Source organism: Macrobrachium rosenbergii, chromosome 37 (genome assembly GCF_040412425.1).
Source record: "Macrobrachium rosenbergii isolate ZJJX-2024 chromosome 37, ASM4041242v1, whole genome shotgun sequence".
Lineage (NCBI taxonomy): Eukaryota > Metazoa > Arthropoda > Malacostraca > Decapoda > Palaemonidae > Macrobrachium > Macrobrachium rosenbergii.
In genome coordinates this window covers 543,880-559,298 of record NC_089777.1, presented here as the reverse complement: position 1 = coordinate 559,298, position 15,419 = coordinate 543,880, and the positions used below count along the sequence as shown (strand labels likewise).

The window sequence follows — 15,419 nt, the reverse complement described above, 5'->3', positions numbered from 1 at the left end:
TTCATATAAATCACGATAAATAGAAAAAATTCGACTTTCGGTCAACTTTAACTCGAGGCGAAATGGTCGAAAACTGCAATTGTAAGCTAAAACACTTACAGTCTAGTAATATTCAATCAATTAGCTTCATTTTTCAACAAACGGGAAGTCTCTAGCACAATATTTCGATTTATGGTGAATTTTTTAAAAAAACATTTTTTTACGTCCGCGCATTACAAATTCATGCATCATTTTGTGAGAATATTTTCTCTGTGTTGCTTTGATCGTTTTACAATTTGTTATATACCAAAATCATCGCAATTTAGTGTACAATACAACTAAGAAAAATTAACTCATTAGCTTTAACCGTTGTGCGTACATCGCGATTTGTATACAATTATATGAGTTTTTTTTTCGCTGTCATATATTCCAATATTTATATATGATAATGATATTTTTTTTCATTTCTGATGGTTGCATACTAAACTTCAGGCAATGACAAAAAAAAATTAGCCAAAAATGAACTCTTAATCTTAAAAACTAAGCGTGCTGTGAGTTTTTGAAAAAAACTTTTTTTCCGCTTCGGCGCTAACTCACCGAACGCCGCCGGCATACGGGAGACGTTTTTGTAAATAGAGGCTCGGCGTTTAAGGGTTAAGACCGCTACTCTTTTCTTTGAGTATTTTATTATTATGCATTTTTTTTATTTTGTTTCACTTTTTTTTCTATGTACCATGAACCAGGATTTAACAAGAACTGTGTTTCTCTTAACAGGAATTCTGGTTGGGTCCTGTGAGGACACTGAATATTGGAGGATGGTGTGTATACTTGACTATGTGACATTTATTTTTAAGAGTGATCATGTCCATTTTATTGATATATATTGATATATATATTTTTGGTCTGGGAACTTTGATTTGATCGATTTGAACAGTTAACGCTCTAATTTGAGTCATAGTTTCCTTTGATTTTGTGAGAGACCATAATTTATGACTCTTAGTTTTTGCAGTTATGCTTTCATTAAATTTCAAATAAAGTTTAATTTTTATAACACGGCATTTAATTCAATGAGCCTGTCTTTGTTCGATGCAAGATGAGAAAGGCGTAATATGTATATATATATATATATATATATATATATATATATATATATATATATATATATATATATATATATATATATATATATATATATATATATATATATATATATATATATATACTATATATATATATATATATATATATATATATATAAAGGATTGACAGAGAGGAAAAATCTATTTCTGAGAAGGTCCAGTGTCACCAGTTGAAATTACATTGTACGAATTTCTAGGTATAACAATGCTAGAATATGCCAGAAAAAGAGCTTTCCAGGAAGCTGGGGTTACCCCAGTCGATCGTCTTTTAGAAGGCGATGGGGTATAATGAAAAATTGGTGAAATACCACTACCACTGAGTATACGAAAGATGCTCCTTATCAAAACCATTAAAGAAGCGTTGACGTTACGCTCCCCACCTCCAACACCGCCAGAACTGGCGACACCAAATACCTACTTCATTCCATGCTGGCACTAACTTAGACTTGGCATGTGCAAGTAGGGAAGTACTAGACTGAACGGAGGGTCACCCGGGTATTACGGGACCTTCCTCAAGAATAGATTTTCTCTGTCAATCCCTTTTCTGGGTCCAGTCCGTGTCAGCCAGTGGAAATAGATAGAGAATCATGCCAAGACTGCTACTACTGGAAAAAGGAGAGACAATCTTTGAAGAGAAAAGCAAAATTATGTGAGAAAATAACTTTAATTAAGCAATCTCTTTCATGGAAGCAAAATACTTAAAAGTGGGTGCAATTCTAAGGCACACCAACAAACTCAGCACTACAAAACAATGGAGGTCCCGATTATGATGGGAAAAACCTCAAAACCTTAAATTACTTAAAAGTAGTGAGAAACATGAAATGTGTTTGAATAAACAAAACAACCTTAAACTATACATGTAAACTTAAAGCTAAACACGTAAGAGACAAAGACTAATAAGATATAACACACACAAATGTCTGCAGGAGTGCGTGGGCCAAACAAAAACTGTCCAGTACCCGCCAGCCCGAAACAATTATGGCTAGTCAGATTACTTTTCCAGCAGCAGATACAAATATATATCAATGAGGGAGCTAGGCAGTGAGGCATAAACAACCAGGAGAATAAGCAGAGAAACAAATGGGAGGTAGGCGGGCGGGGGGAAAAGAAGGATATAAATATTTAAGGTGGAGATGACACTTCCCACTGCTGTAGTAAGAATATTTCAGGGCTTGGTGATTTTAAATAGTGGCGTTTAAACACTAGAGGTGATTTCAACCAGTATATTTTGATAACTCTGAAAGTACATGTGAAGTAATTAATAGAAGTAGCCACTGCTCGAATATCATGAACTTTAGGAACTGAATCTGGAGTTGGCTTGTTTAATGAAATACAGAATTTGTTGCCTTATACCATTAAGAGAAGAGTACCACCTTTCTCCCCTGATACACTTGACTTACTCTGTGGAGTTCTTGAGAGGTAGATTTAGTGTATGAGCTGGACATAAAGATTGAACTTGAGGAAGGCACCACCTTCCAAGGGGCCCACCTGTCCTGTGGGTCTTCGTTCAGCTAAAATCAGGATCAGGGAAAGAGGTTCTCCGGATGGAGGATTAACAAAATTATCACCCTCTGGTGAGCGACAGCTCTGAAGTTCGCACCTGAAGCCAAACTAATTAAAATAAGGTTTTCCTTAACGAATCCTGATAAGAGCAATGGAGAAGTTATCCAACTCTGATGCTAACTTAGGACGTCATTGAGAAAACAAGTAACCGAATGTGGACGTGATACTGGTCTCAGGCAAATGCTCTGGGGATGGATGAAAAATAGGAATCTGTAGGGTCGATTTTAAGAAGCCGTGAAATACTTTCTTCAATGCCGGAAAGCTTGACTGTGGTAGTGGCGGGAGCAGACCTTTCTGAAACAGTGACCTAAGAAGGAAACTCCTAAATTAGTCGTCATAACTTTGTGGTGCTTTCCAGGAAGGAGCCTTTTACTGACTGCTGAGTCATGTTGTCTAATAGTAGAATCTCTTTTATCTGATTCACAAAAACAAGGTATGACAGGGTCAATGTTTGCTCCTTTTTTGGGCTGAACTTTATAAAAGTCCATAAAGCTAGAGACATCTTGATCATGAGAAGCTGAAACACAGTCTTGGTTTGTACTGTCTGGGTCAGAATGGGCTTACAAGAGAATCCGAAGACTCCATAATCCCAGTTCCTGAAGGAGAGGAACCAACTGCTCTTCGGCCAATAGGGGGCTAATGGGGCTGGTTGACCTTTGAATGTCCTGAGTTTGTGTAATACTTTCAGCAGTAAGAATTTATTGGAGAACAGATAAATCCTCTCCCAATTGTTTCCAATCTCTACTGTCATTCTAGGTCTGTGGCGACAGCCTGAGGGGTCCAGGTTGGGAGCTCTGCGTAACAGGGAGCAAGTTGCTCTCCCAGTTCTTGAACAGATCACTTGAGTCCCCGGAACCGGTGGCAAATCCATTGGAAAGATTCCGCGCCAGGACCGCTCCGTCTCCAGGGCAGTCCTGGACAGGAATCCGCCACCACGTTCCGGTCCTGCTGGGTGTTGACGGGTGCCAACGTGCTTGTTAAGCCAGGAGAAGATAGCTACCATCACTTGGTTTTACTCGACCTGATTTGGGCGCCCCTGTTGAGTGCAATGAACTACCACTGCGCTGTCCCAACACCAGCCTGATATGAATCCGACTGGGAGGGCAGATTTTCTTCAGCAGTTAGAAAAGCGCCATGGCTTCCAGGGTGTTTCTATCGGAACTGCTGAAGCATTGTGGACCCACGTTCCTTGTACTTTCTGTTTTGGTGAATATCCCCCCAGCAGCAGAAGCGTCTGCATGTGGTCAACTAGTGCGGAGGAAATTGAAGTGGAATTTGTTTGGACAGGCCCACTGACTGTGGTCCAAGGCGCAGTCTTGTCTTTAAGATTTGAGGATGAGAGGAGACCTTGTCCCTGACAGTGTTTACTTTCGACTCCGCCACACTCTGTTTATGTCTTTAATTTGGCTTGCACCAAAGCAGGTCTGTCACTGGAGGCAAATTGAAAGACCGAGACTCTTTCACACAGGACGACGGGATACTGGCCAGTTTTTGAAACACTCTTGGTGAGAGATGCTATCTCTTTCCTCTTGGAAGGAGGAGATACGTGTGGGAGGACAGATCACTGAACCCAGCCACTGAAACCGAGACTCCCGAGGTCGGCGGGGACTTCTCTGTTCCAGCTAAACACCCAATGACTCTAGGAAATTGGTGACTATGGACGATGGCTTTTTGACACTCGAACCGTTGGAGCCCAGATTATCCAATCGTCAGATGCGCTACTGAAATTATGGGACGAACTGCGCAACCGTATCCATCAACGGTGAATATCTGGGTGCAATGTTCGGGCCGAGGGCATGACCACGAAGGGGTAGGCTTGATTCCGAGTCTGAAACGAGAACTGAGAAGTTCCCGCCAGCTTGGAGCGTGATAATAGCGTCTGAAGATCGATAGGGTGGTGCGGCTCCATAGCGGAGTAGAGTCCAAACCTGAGCTACCGTGAGCATGCGAAACGTGCGCATTTATGTAGAGATTTGAGCCCGACAGATCCAGGATCACTCTTTGTGATCGGTCTTTTTTGAGACAGTGAATAGCCTGCCTTGGCTTTAGGTGCCTTGCTCTTTATTGCTCGTTTTGTTGAGCTTAATTCTGTTCCTCAATCATAACCAAGAGTTGATGGGTGGCTGGTAAATCTGTTTAGAGGGAGGATTCTTGATCAGCTCACCCCAGTCCCCCTTGGACACAATGCTGTGTGCCCAAAGGGCTGAAGGTCCATTGGTCCCTGAACCAGCCACAGGCGACCGCCTGCGTTCTCAGTGGGAGGGGAGGCGGGGTTTGTTCCCCCTCTCTGCGTCCAGGTCTTCCTCTTGGGGTGGTGTTAGGCCTTCCTGTAGAGCCTTGCGCACCTCCTGCAACCCTGTGAGGCAGTAGAGAAAAAATGCACAGCCTTCATATGTAGGGTTGTATGCTGGTGAGATACATAGGAGGCACCAGCTGGTTCCAGACAACACGTACTGTTGGGGTTGGAGACTTAGAGGTAGATGGCTGGGCCACTGCGAGGCCGGGCAGCTTGAACCACCGCCTGATGGAGCAACATGCTCTGAACACTTGCACTCCTCTCGATGCCAGGGGCGGCCGATTCTGAGATTAGCTGGCAGCTTATAAGTGGGAATTCCCCACACCGGCGCGCAGACTCTGGTCAGCCCATGTAGCCTCGGAGCATGGCCGGATGTAACACTCTTCTTCAGGGAGGTTGGGTCCCCAGGCTCGACTTTTAATGACTTGTTGAGCTCAAGTGGCGGATTGTGGCGTCAGTAAAAATAAATTTTCTGCATGATTATGCATAATAAACTCATGTAAGTCTGGCTGGAGCTCGCCAGGAAAGACTTAGCTAGGACCTCAGAAGGGTTAGATCCGAGCCGGAGGCGACAGTAGCCTCCAGTAAGACAGCCGGACTCAGGACAGACTGGCAGTGCGAACTCAAACTCGCCTTCAACAAAGATTCCGGCAGCTTAGGGAGCCATTTCATAAAGCTAAAATTGGGCGCCAAAGAGGTCCAGCTTGCCTACAGTGAAAGTGGGCGGGTCACCAGAACTCATTACTTCTGGGAATACCAGGGAAGTAGGGGTCATTTCCTTAATTGAGAAGGATTACCGTCCAAAAGCATGCTCAGGGCACGTAGCCAGGCAAACTTTGTCCCATGCAAGAGTGGGAAGATCTTCTCCCAGGGTGAACATCATTGAAATTGCCATGAAAAGGGTGTTTGTGTTCACTGCCTGCCACTCCCGTCAGAAGTGCGCGGAGAGCACGACTTTGGGCCTGGTCTAGGGATGACAGTCTCTAGGTACCTTGTCTGACCGAATCGAGCCTTCAGTAAGCATACGAAGCCAGATAAGGAGGCAGAAGATGGAAGAACTCCAACTCACTCCAACCGTCTGGAGTACCCGGGCCGTCTAGGGTAAGTTTGCCATCATGTTGGATGGCGGTTAACACGAGCTTACGCCAAGGGTTTCCCGACATCAAGCAGTGGAGGAGGTCACTTGGTGTCAGGGGATAGAATACTGCGGTTCTGCCTTGGGTTAATGACAAACCTCCCAGTATATTATCATAGTTGGCAAACTTATCTGAGATCTTCTCAAACCTGAATCTAGGTCCTCTGTGAGAACTTTTGTACAGCTCAGTGGCAGGGCTTGCGCATCAAAAAGAGGTTGGCGAGGAAGGCTTGGTTTTTGCAGCCGCCTCGCGCCTTTGCGGAGAACTGGGTTTACTCCCGGAGGAGCTACCGGTCCTGAAACCTTAGCCTTGGCGGGGAAGGCAATGCCTTCTTGGAAGTGGGGACTTCAGCAGCCCGCATAGCCTTCATGAAGTCTTCCAACATGAGGATAGCAGACGGGCTCCTATCACCCAAAGGGAAAACTTCAAAACCTGCAAGCAGAAAGACGGAGTAAACAGAGAGTCAAACAAGGGGCCCTTGTATCTCCCACTTACCTCACCACTTACCACCTGGTCTGCTCGTATTCGCCGGTTCCAAGTGCGAAGATTTAGCGGCAACATCCTCCGAACCTCGGCATACATGATGTCCGCGGTGGCTGGGTGCGCATCCGCGGATTTTGCTGAATATTAGGGGTGGCAAGTTCTTCTGGCACTGGCCGCCACCTGGGCGTCCGAGGGCGTGGGAGCTTCCCGTGGAACATTCCCTGCAGACAGCCACCCAGGCCGGGAGGGATTCAAGGCAGACTTCTTGGAGAAAGCTACGTCCAGCCTGTAAGGAAACCTGCAGTTAACCAGGAATGAAAAAGTCAGGCGGAGAATATAAACAACATATCGCATGAGAGCATGGACCGGAGGAAAGAAGACTTTCACCACCATTTCATCCTGGATGGTCGAGGAGAAGAGCAAAGCAACCTCACAGCCATCCCGAGGTGCCAAACAACGGAGTCGTCAAGTGGGACCGCACAACCAGCGTCAGGTCGACGCACTGCGTGTCCCATGGGGTTGTTGAAGGAGGCGGTACACCCGACTCCCTCTGCGAACAGTCTGTAAGGTAAAAGTACATGAACCTCACACCCCAAGCAAAATAAAGTCGGCAAGACAGGAAACTCAACTACAACCGAGATACTCCACGTGAAGAACTCCCCACATAAACTGGCCAATAAGCTTTAAATGCACAGAGTGGAAGGTGGGATTCAGACCGGAAGACTCGAGGAATGAAGACGAAAACCAGGGAACAACCATAAGGTGCCAGAAAAATAGCGGCGGAGCCAGGTGTGAGACGGATTCACGTATGATAAAACAAAATAATCATAACAATAATCAACAATAAAAATAACAAGTGATGGTAATACTCCGGAGACCAGAGGAGTCCGTTACGCTTGCGTGACATAGAATCATCCACCATCACCTCCCCGCGAGGCTCGCCAGATAAAGTGTCTATGTTCATAACATGCAGCGAGCCACACCTTCACCCCTAACTTACGTGGCCCGATGGGAGATGAGAGGTGAGACAGGATTCCCGAACAACAGCTCGAGGAACAAGCGAACCACCCACCCCACCACCCAGCGAAGCTGGGGACGGTATGGGGAGGAGCGAATCCCACTCTACCAATGGGAGGTCCGGACTTCGGAGAAAGCATGCATCTAGCGTCACCACTTACCAGTCGCAAAGCTGAGGGGAGGAGGGGGGGTAGTTAAAGGAGCAGGCTACCGGAGGGGACAGAACAAGGAAGAACATGACACCCGCTCAGCTGCATCCTTCCTCAAACCAGACTTGGAAGGTAGCCTCTCCAGGAGCTACAGCCAAAGCCCAACTCACTCTAGAGCGTAGCCTAATATAAACCCTAACCTAGTATAGGTTAGGAAGGAGAAAAAGTGTAAAAGGAGGAGGAACCAACAGGAGAAATTTTTTGTGCCGAAAACCAGCAGGATCGAGTAGGGATAAGTGACGACTAACTAGAGGCTCACATCAAGAACTCGATTCCCCAAATTGGAGGAAGAGGACTAAGGGAGCTCACTCTGACCCAGTAAAGCGATCGGAGGAAACAGCCACCAAAACTCCCTCAACCTGATCTCGCACCAGAGCAGAGATGGAGCCCACACTACAACCATCATATAAAAACAATCAAAAATAAAAAATTACGTTCACAGGGCGTAGCCTACCTAGGGAGGGAGGCACTGAGGTAAACCACACAAACAAAACAATAAAGCAAAAATAAATTAAAGTACTAAAAAACTAAAGAAAACTACCATCTTCAAGTATAAAATAATAGCCTATGAGACTAAATGAAAAAGAACCCAACCTGGTGGGTACTTGGGCGAGGGCATCACCCTAGAGAGAAACCGACGACCAAAAATACAAAAACAAAAACCTTAAAAATGGAGGAGCCACACTTGCGAACCACCAGGAAGGAATTCAAGGAGCTGAAATCTATATGGCGGCAGAGAACCAACTCAGCGAAAAAGAACAGAAGGGAGTGCGCCTACCATGATCGACCTTAATGACCCGAGGCGCCGTGGCGTCATAAAAGATCTCATATTTATGAAAATACGAGAGACTTAAACAGCCAAAAACAGATCAAAAACCCGCCAAGAAGATGGTACTTAACTTAGAATGGAAAAGGTGCTGCGATGCCATTGTAGGTGATGAAAAAACAATCCAAAAAGAGACGACACACAAAAAGCGAAGCGGATCACGTGCTACAGAAAATGGAATGAAGTAGGTGGGCGCTGGTGTGCGGGTCCTGGCGGTGTTGAGTGTGTGGGAGCCAATAACGATACCGCTCTTTCACGAGGGTTTTGATAAGGAGAGATCTTTCCGAGGTATATTTTCACGTGTGTGGTATTTCCTCACCGCTAATTATGCAACGTCTTCTAAAAAGGCGATGTTCGACTGAGGGTAGTATTAGCTTTCTAAGCTCTTTTTTCTCTGGTATATCTAGCATTGTTATACCTAGAAATTAGTGCTGTAATGGAAATTTCATAGACTGACATAGGGACTGGACTCAGAAATATATGTATATATATATATGTAACATATATATATATATATATATATATATATATATATATATATACTATATATATATATATATATATATATATATACATATATATATATATATATATACATATATATATATACATATATATATATATATATATACATATATATACATATATATATACATGTATATATATATATATATATATACATATATATACATATATATATATATATATATATATATATATGCTATATATATATATATATATATATATATATATACACACATATATCTAATATATATATATATATATATATATATATATATATATATATATATATATATATATATATATATATATATATATATATATATATATATATATACATATATATATATATACATATATACTTTATATATACATACATATACATATATATATATATATATATATATATATATATATATATAATATGTATATATATATATATATATATATATATATATATATATATATATATATATATATATATATATATATATATATATATACCAGACTATCATTATCATGAGTCGAATCACAAAAAATAATAATGAGATTGTTTTGAATGAATAAGAAATAAAGATACTCCCGATATTGGCAATGAACAGTGTGGTTTTATGAGAGATAAAGGGACAAGAAATGCAATTTTTATTTTGAGAATGTTGATGGAGAGCAATAGAAGTGAAAAAAGATCTATATATTTGTTTTGTTGACTATGAAAGGCTTTTGATCGGGTTAGATATGTAGACCTTATAAGGATATTGGAACAGATAAATATCGATGGGAAAGATCTAAGATTGATAAAGAATTTATATTGGAATCAGAGGCATCAGTGAAAGTAGAAAATGGCAGATCAGGGACTCGGCACATCAAGAGAGGTGTAAGACAGGGTTGTGTGTTATCACCTGATCTCTTCAATTTATATAGTGAAATGATAATGAGAGATCTCAGAGATATGGAAGGAATTAAGGTTGGAGGAGTCAATATTAATAATATCAGATATGCTGATGATACAGCACTTGTTGCAGACTCTCATGATAAACTTCAAAGCTTTAGTCAGTACTTTTACGAGTCAAGTAGAGAAAGAGGTCTGTCAATAAATATTAAGAAAACAGAAGTTATGGTTATCTCAAGATGAAATCCCCAAGAACAGATATAAGAATTAATGCTGAAACAGTTAAACAAACCGATAGTTTTAATTATTTAGGATGCACTGTCACAAGTGATGGAAAATGCGAAAAAGAGATCAGAAAGAGAATATCCATGGCAAAAGATGCATTTGGTAAGATAAAAGATTAGTCACCAACTCAAAAATATCGATGAATCTTAGGAGAAGATTTGTGAAATGTTTTGTTTGGTCTGTATTGTTGTATGGCTGTGAAACTTGGACCTTGAGGAAGGCAGATGAGGAGAGGTTACAGGCTGCAGAAATGTAGTTTTGGAGAAGGATGCTGAAAATATCATGGACAGAAAGGAAAACTAATGAGCAGGTATTAGAGAGTAGGCATTGAGAGAGAACTTTTGGCTTCAGTGGAGAGGTAGACAAAGCGCGGTTTGTGGGTCACATAGTGAGAAGACAAGAACTAGAACATCTCTCTCTCACTGGTAAAATCAATGGAAGTCGGCCAAGAGGAAGACCTAGACAAAAATATATGGATGGATTGGTGAGAATGACTGGAGGAAGAATGTCTGCAGCTCAGTTGCTGCAGAGAGCCGGAAATAGAGAGGAGTGGCGAGCCATGATTGCCCGACGTCCTTGGGGATATGGCACCTGGATGGATGATGATATATATATACTGTATATATACTATATATATATATATATATATATATATATATATATATATATATACTAATGACCAACATGGTGCTGCCCAAGAAAACTCTGAATGACAACACTCCTTCTACTCTCTCTCTCTCTCTCTCTCTCTCCCTCTCCCTTTCCTGTTAAGATAGTTGCTTTAATTACATTGCCCAGCATTTTATACATTTGATATTTCACCCCTCACCTCCACTTCCTATCGGCACTGAACTTGGACTTAAAGAGCATCGGGAGTGCCACTATTCATCTCAGTGAGCTTGAAAACTACGGATTAGACACTAATATCTGTTGTTTTCAGTTATTTTTACATGTTACCCCCTTCCCATCCCTTCTCACCCCCCTTCCTATCAGGGCTGAACTTGGACTTAAAGGGCATCGGGTGTGTCACTATTCATCTCAGCAACCTTGAAAACTATGGATTAGACACTAATATCTGTTGTTTTCAGTTAATTTTATGTCCCCCCTTCCCATCATTCTCACCTCCCCTTCCTATCGGGGCTGAACTTGGACTTAAAGGAGACTGAGAGTATCACTATTCACCTCAGCAACCTTCAAAACTATGGATTAGACACTAATATTTGTTGTTTTCAGTTATTTTTACATATCATCCCCTTCCCACCCCCTTTCCAATCAGGGCTGAACTTGGACCTGAAGGATATTGGGAGCTTCATTCTTCATCTCTGCAACCTCGAAAACTATGGCTCAGACGCTAATATCTGTCGTTTTCGGGTATGTTTATTTGTCACTTCCTTCCCAACCCCCTTCCTATCAGGGCTGAACTTCAACTTACAGGGCACTGGGAGTGTCACTATTCATCTCAGCAACCTCAAAAACTATGGATTAGACACTACTATCTGTCATTTTTGGTTATTTTTACATGATGCTTAATTGGGGCTAAAGCAGCATCTTCCTGAGCTGATGAAGAAGGAAGAGGCGCCAAGCACCCAAATGTTGGCACCAAATGCTCCACAGTTGGTGCTGAACGCCAGGAAGCTGGGTCTGAGTGCTTGAATTTGGTGCCGAGTGCCCACTGTTGATGCCGAGTGCCAAAGTGTTGCTGCCGAACGCTCCACTGTTGGTGCTGAGCAGTCGGGTGCGGAAGATTGACAAAGTGGGCGCCAAGCGAGGGAAAGAGAGGGGCACTCTGAGCTGAAAGAGTGCTTAGCAGACAGTGACAGGTGCTTACTTGAAGAATCATGTCACTTCACGATGAAAACGGGCACTTGTGACTCGAAAGACGAAACTGCAGGAGGGCTGAAGACTAACACTAGCCTCCTTACATCTCTTGACAGGAGGAGGGGAGATGTCTACTACATTGGAGTGTCTTTTCAAAGGCAGAGAGACAGAAGATCAATGCCGCTGATGCCTTGCGTCCGGCAAAGTCTTCTGACTCCAACGACAGACGAGAAGCACTGAATGAAACGCCTTTCCAATGGCACTCTGTCAAAGCCTGGGACTGTGCAACAGGCTCAACGGAGGGGGGGGTGACTGCCCGTGGGCAAACCCCGCTGGCCTCCCTTGGACCTACGGTATGTTTCTCCCGGTGTGGGGGAGCGGGACACTGACCTTCGTCTAGGAGCTCCAGAGGACGGAGAGCCACCTCCTCAATGCTCACAACACTGACACTTCAAGGTCTTCCCTTTACTATCTTCCCAATCCTGACACTCCAAGCATGTAAGCTTTCTACTACATTCCTGACCCTACACTTGCCATACTTAGTGTGTGAACCATAAGCCACTTTTAACAAGTCTAATTTTGCACCCATCAATGCAATAACAAATGCTTGAAGAGCTGAAGTCTGACATATTTGTCTATCTTTAGAAATAAAGTTAACTAACGATATTATTAAGATCGGAAAAGCCACCACAAAAAAAGTGAAAGAGAATGCTTTACCAAAAATACAGGGCAAAAAATGCAAAAAAGATGAAGCAGAGACCGCACAAGACCACCAATGTTAATCAGGAGCCGGCAGAAAATGAACTGAACCTCTATGCTGAGTTGTACTTATCAGTCCTGAAAGTGGGCGGGACCCTGTCACCTACACTAGTGACAGCAGCGCCAGCGTATAAATCTGAATTTTGTTAGACTGCCATGTAGAAAACTAGTAGCTAATCAATTGCTTGGTCACTTATATAAAACTAGAAACACATGACAATACACAAAGCACTACACCCAAGAGAAAATACAGACAGACTATACATAACACAAAAGGAAGGAGGGAGAGGTCTACTAAGCATAGAGGACTGTGTCAATATCAAGAGCACAGCACTGGGGCAATATCTGAAAACCAGTGAAGATGAGTGGCTAAGGAGTGTATGGGAAGAGGGACTGATAAAAAGTAGACAAAGACCCAGATATATACAGGGACAGGAGAATGAAAAACAGAACAGAGGAATGGCACAGCAATGCATGAGACAGACTAAAGAACTGGTCAGCAATGATTCATGGCAATGGCTACAGAGGGGAGACCTCAAAAAGGAAACAGAAGGAATGCCAACAGCAACACAAGATCAGGTCCTAAGAACAAGATATGTCCAAAGAACAATAAATGGAAATAACATCTCACCCATATGCAGGAAGTGCAATATGAAAGACAAGACCATAAACCACATAGCCAGCAAATGTCCAGCACTTGCACAGAACCAGTACAAAAGGAGGCATGATTCATTTGCAGAAGCCCTCCACTGGAACCTGTGCAAGAAACACCAGCTGGCTTGCAGTAATATGTGGTACGAACATCAACCTGAGGGAGTGATAGAAAACGATCAGGCAAAGATCCTCTGGGACTACAGTATCAGAACAGATAGGGTGATACATGCCGATAAACCAGACTTGACGCTGATTGACAAAATCAAGATGAAAGTGTTTCTCACTGATGTTGCAATACCATGAGACACCAGAGTAGATGAGAAAGAAAGAGAAAAAATTGATAAGTATCAGAACCTGAAAATAGAAATAAGAAGGATATGGATATGCCAGTGGAAATTGTACCCATAATCATAGGAACACTAGGCACAATCCCAAGATCCCTGAAAAGGAACCTGGAAAATCTATAAGCCAAAGTAGCTCCAGGACTCATACAGAAGAGAGTGCTATTAGAAACAGCGCACAGTGAGAAAAGTGATGGACTCCTAAGGTGGCAGGATGCAACCCAGAACCCCACACTATAAAAGCAATCCAGTCAAATAGGATGACTGTGATGGATAAAACAAAAAAAAATAATAATAATAATAATAATACAGTGAGACAATAAAGTAGGGTAGAAGCTTGGCAGATAAGTAGAAAGAAGGAAACTTGACTGGAAAACAGCATACAAGGTAAAAAGGAAAGCATTAGGGGCCAAAGAGACAATCAGTGCAATGCCTACAGAGTGCAATTTGAGGAATGCATATGGAAATACTGCTTATAGGTTGTGCAATATTACAATCACATGCTGTTAACCTTATGAGGTAAACAAAGGGTACTCTTATTACTAAATAAATCTACTGGTAAGTAGGATAAGAAATTACCCCTACTTGACTTTAGTTTGTTTTAGATTAGCAATTCAATTGTTTTTTTATCAGACATCCACCACTCAGTTTCTTTCCCCCAAATGGATGTTAACGGACAGTATTAGAAAAAGAATACCTATTTGTAATTTGCAGGAACATTCATTTTAGATAAACAAACCACAAGTTTAAGGCTCAATAACACCTACCTCTTCATATTCACTACTGTCATCACTGTCTTCATTCACATATTTGCTATCATACGCTGCTCCTTTACTTGCTGTTTTGGGTTTCTGCGGATCTGTTCAAGAAAAATATATAGTCTCTTAAAACTAATTTTTTTCACATACAAATCCATTACTTCACATTAGCCCAATCTGTGGTAACAGCCATCCCCATACATGTCCCATTTCTACCCACCTGAGTATGCATCTGTGTCTCTGAACACCTCTATTGAAGAACATTAGTCATTCTTTGCATAGTCTGAATCAGCTATAGCTTGATGGGCTGGAAGGTGGGCAATGGACTTTTATGTGAACAAATTATTTTTCAAAAATTGCATTTGCTTCACCAAAAACCCATTAATGTACATTAGCCTGAGTAGCTACTGTACTCAGGCGGGATGGACTTATGCCCAGACAATCATTAGAGATCTTAAAACTTCTAGAGATGCTATTTGCTAGGGTTAGTAACTGGATCCGAAATCTTGAAGCTAACAATGAATGAAATTTTGGCACTTATCGTGATTTATATGAAAATATGTCAAAATTGATAAAAGCTAAACCATGATCATTTTTTGTTGTATTCTACATGAAATTGCACACATTTTCATATATAAAACTTTATGTAATGACTAATATAAAACAGTGCAAAAATTACGACAAAGTGACTAAAGAATTTCTGAGATTTTCAGCAGAGTTAGCACGGACGTAAGGAAAAAGTTTT

At 41.9% G+C, this 15,419-nt stretch overlaps 1 protein-coding gene across 2 annotated transcripts in view; it reads right to left on the bottom strand.

The window, feature by feature from the left end:
• Nucleotides 1-15,419, bottom strand: part of LOC136825236 (cytoplasmic 60S subunit biogenesis factor ZNF622-like) — a 405,172-nt gene that overhangs the window by 214,056 nt on the left and 175,697 nt on the right. For both annotated transcript variants that reach the window (XM_067081270.1, XM_067081269.1), the window contains exon 5: nucleotides 14,684-14,775. In XM_067081270.1, the coding sequence (XP_066937371.1) occupies nucleotides 14,684-14,775 (92 nt within the window). The remainder of the gene's footprint in view (nucleotides 1-14,683; nucleotides 14,776-15,419) is intronic.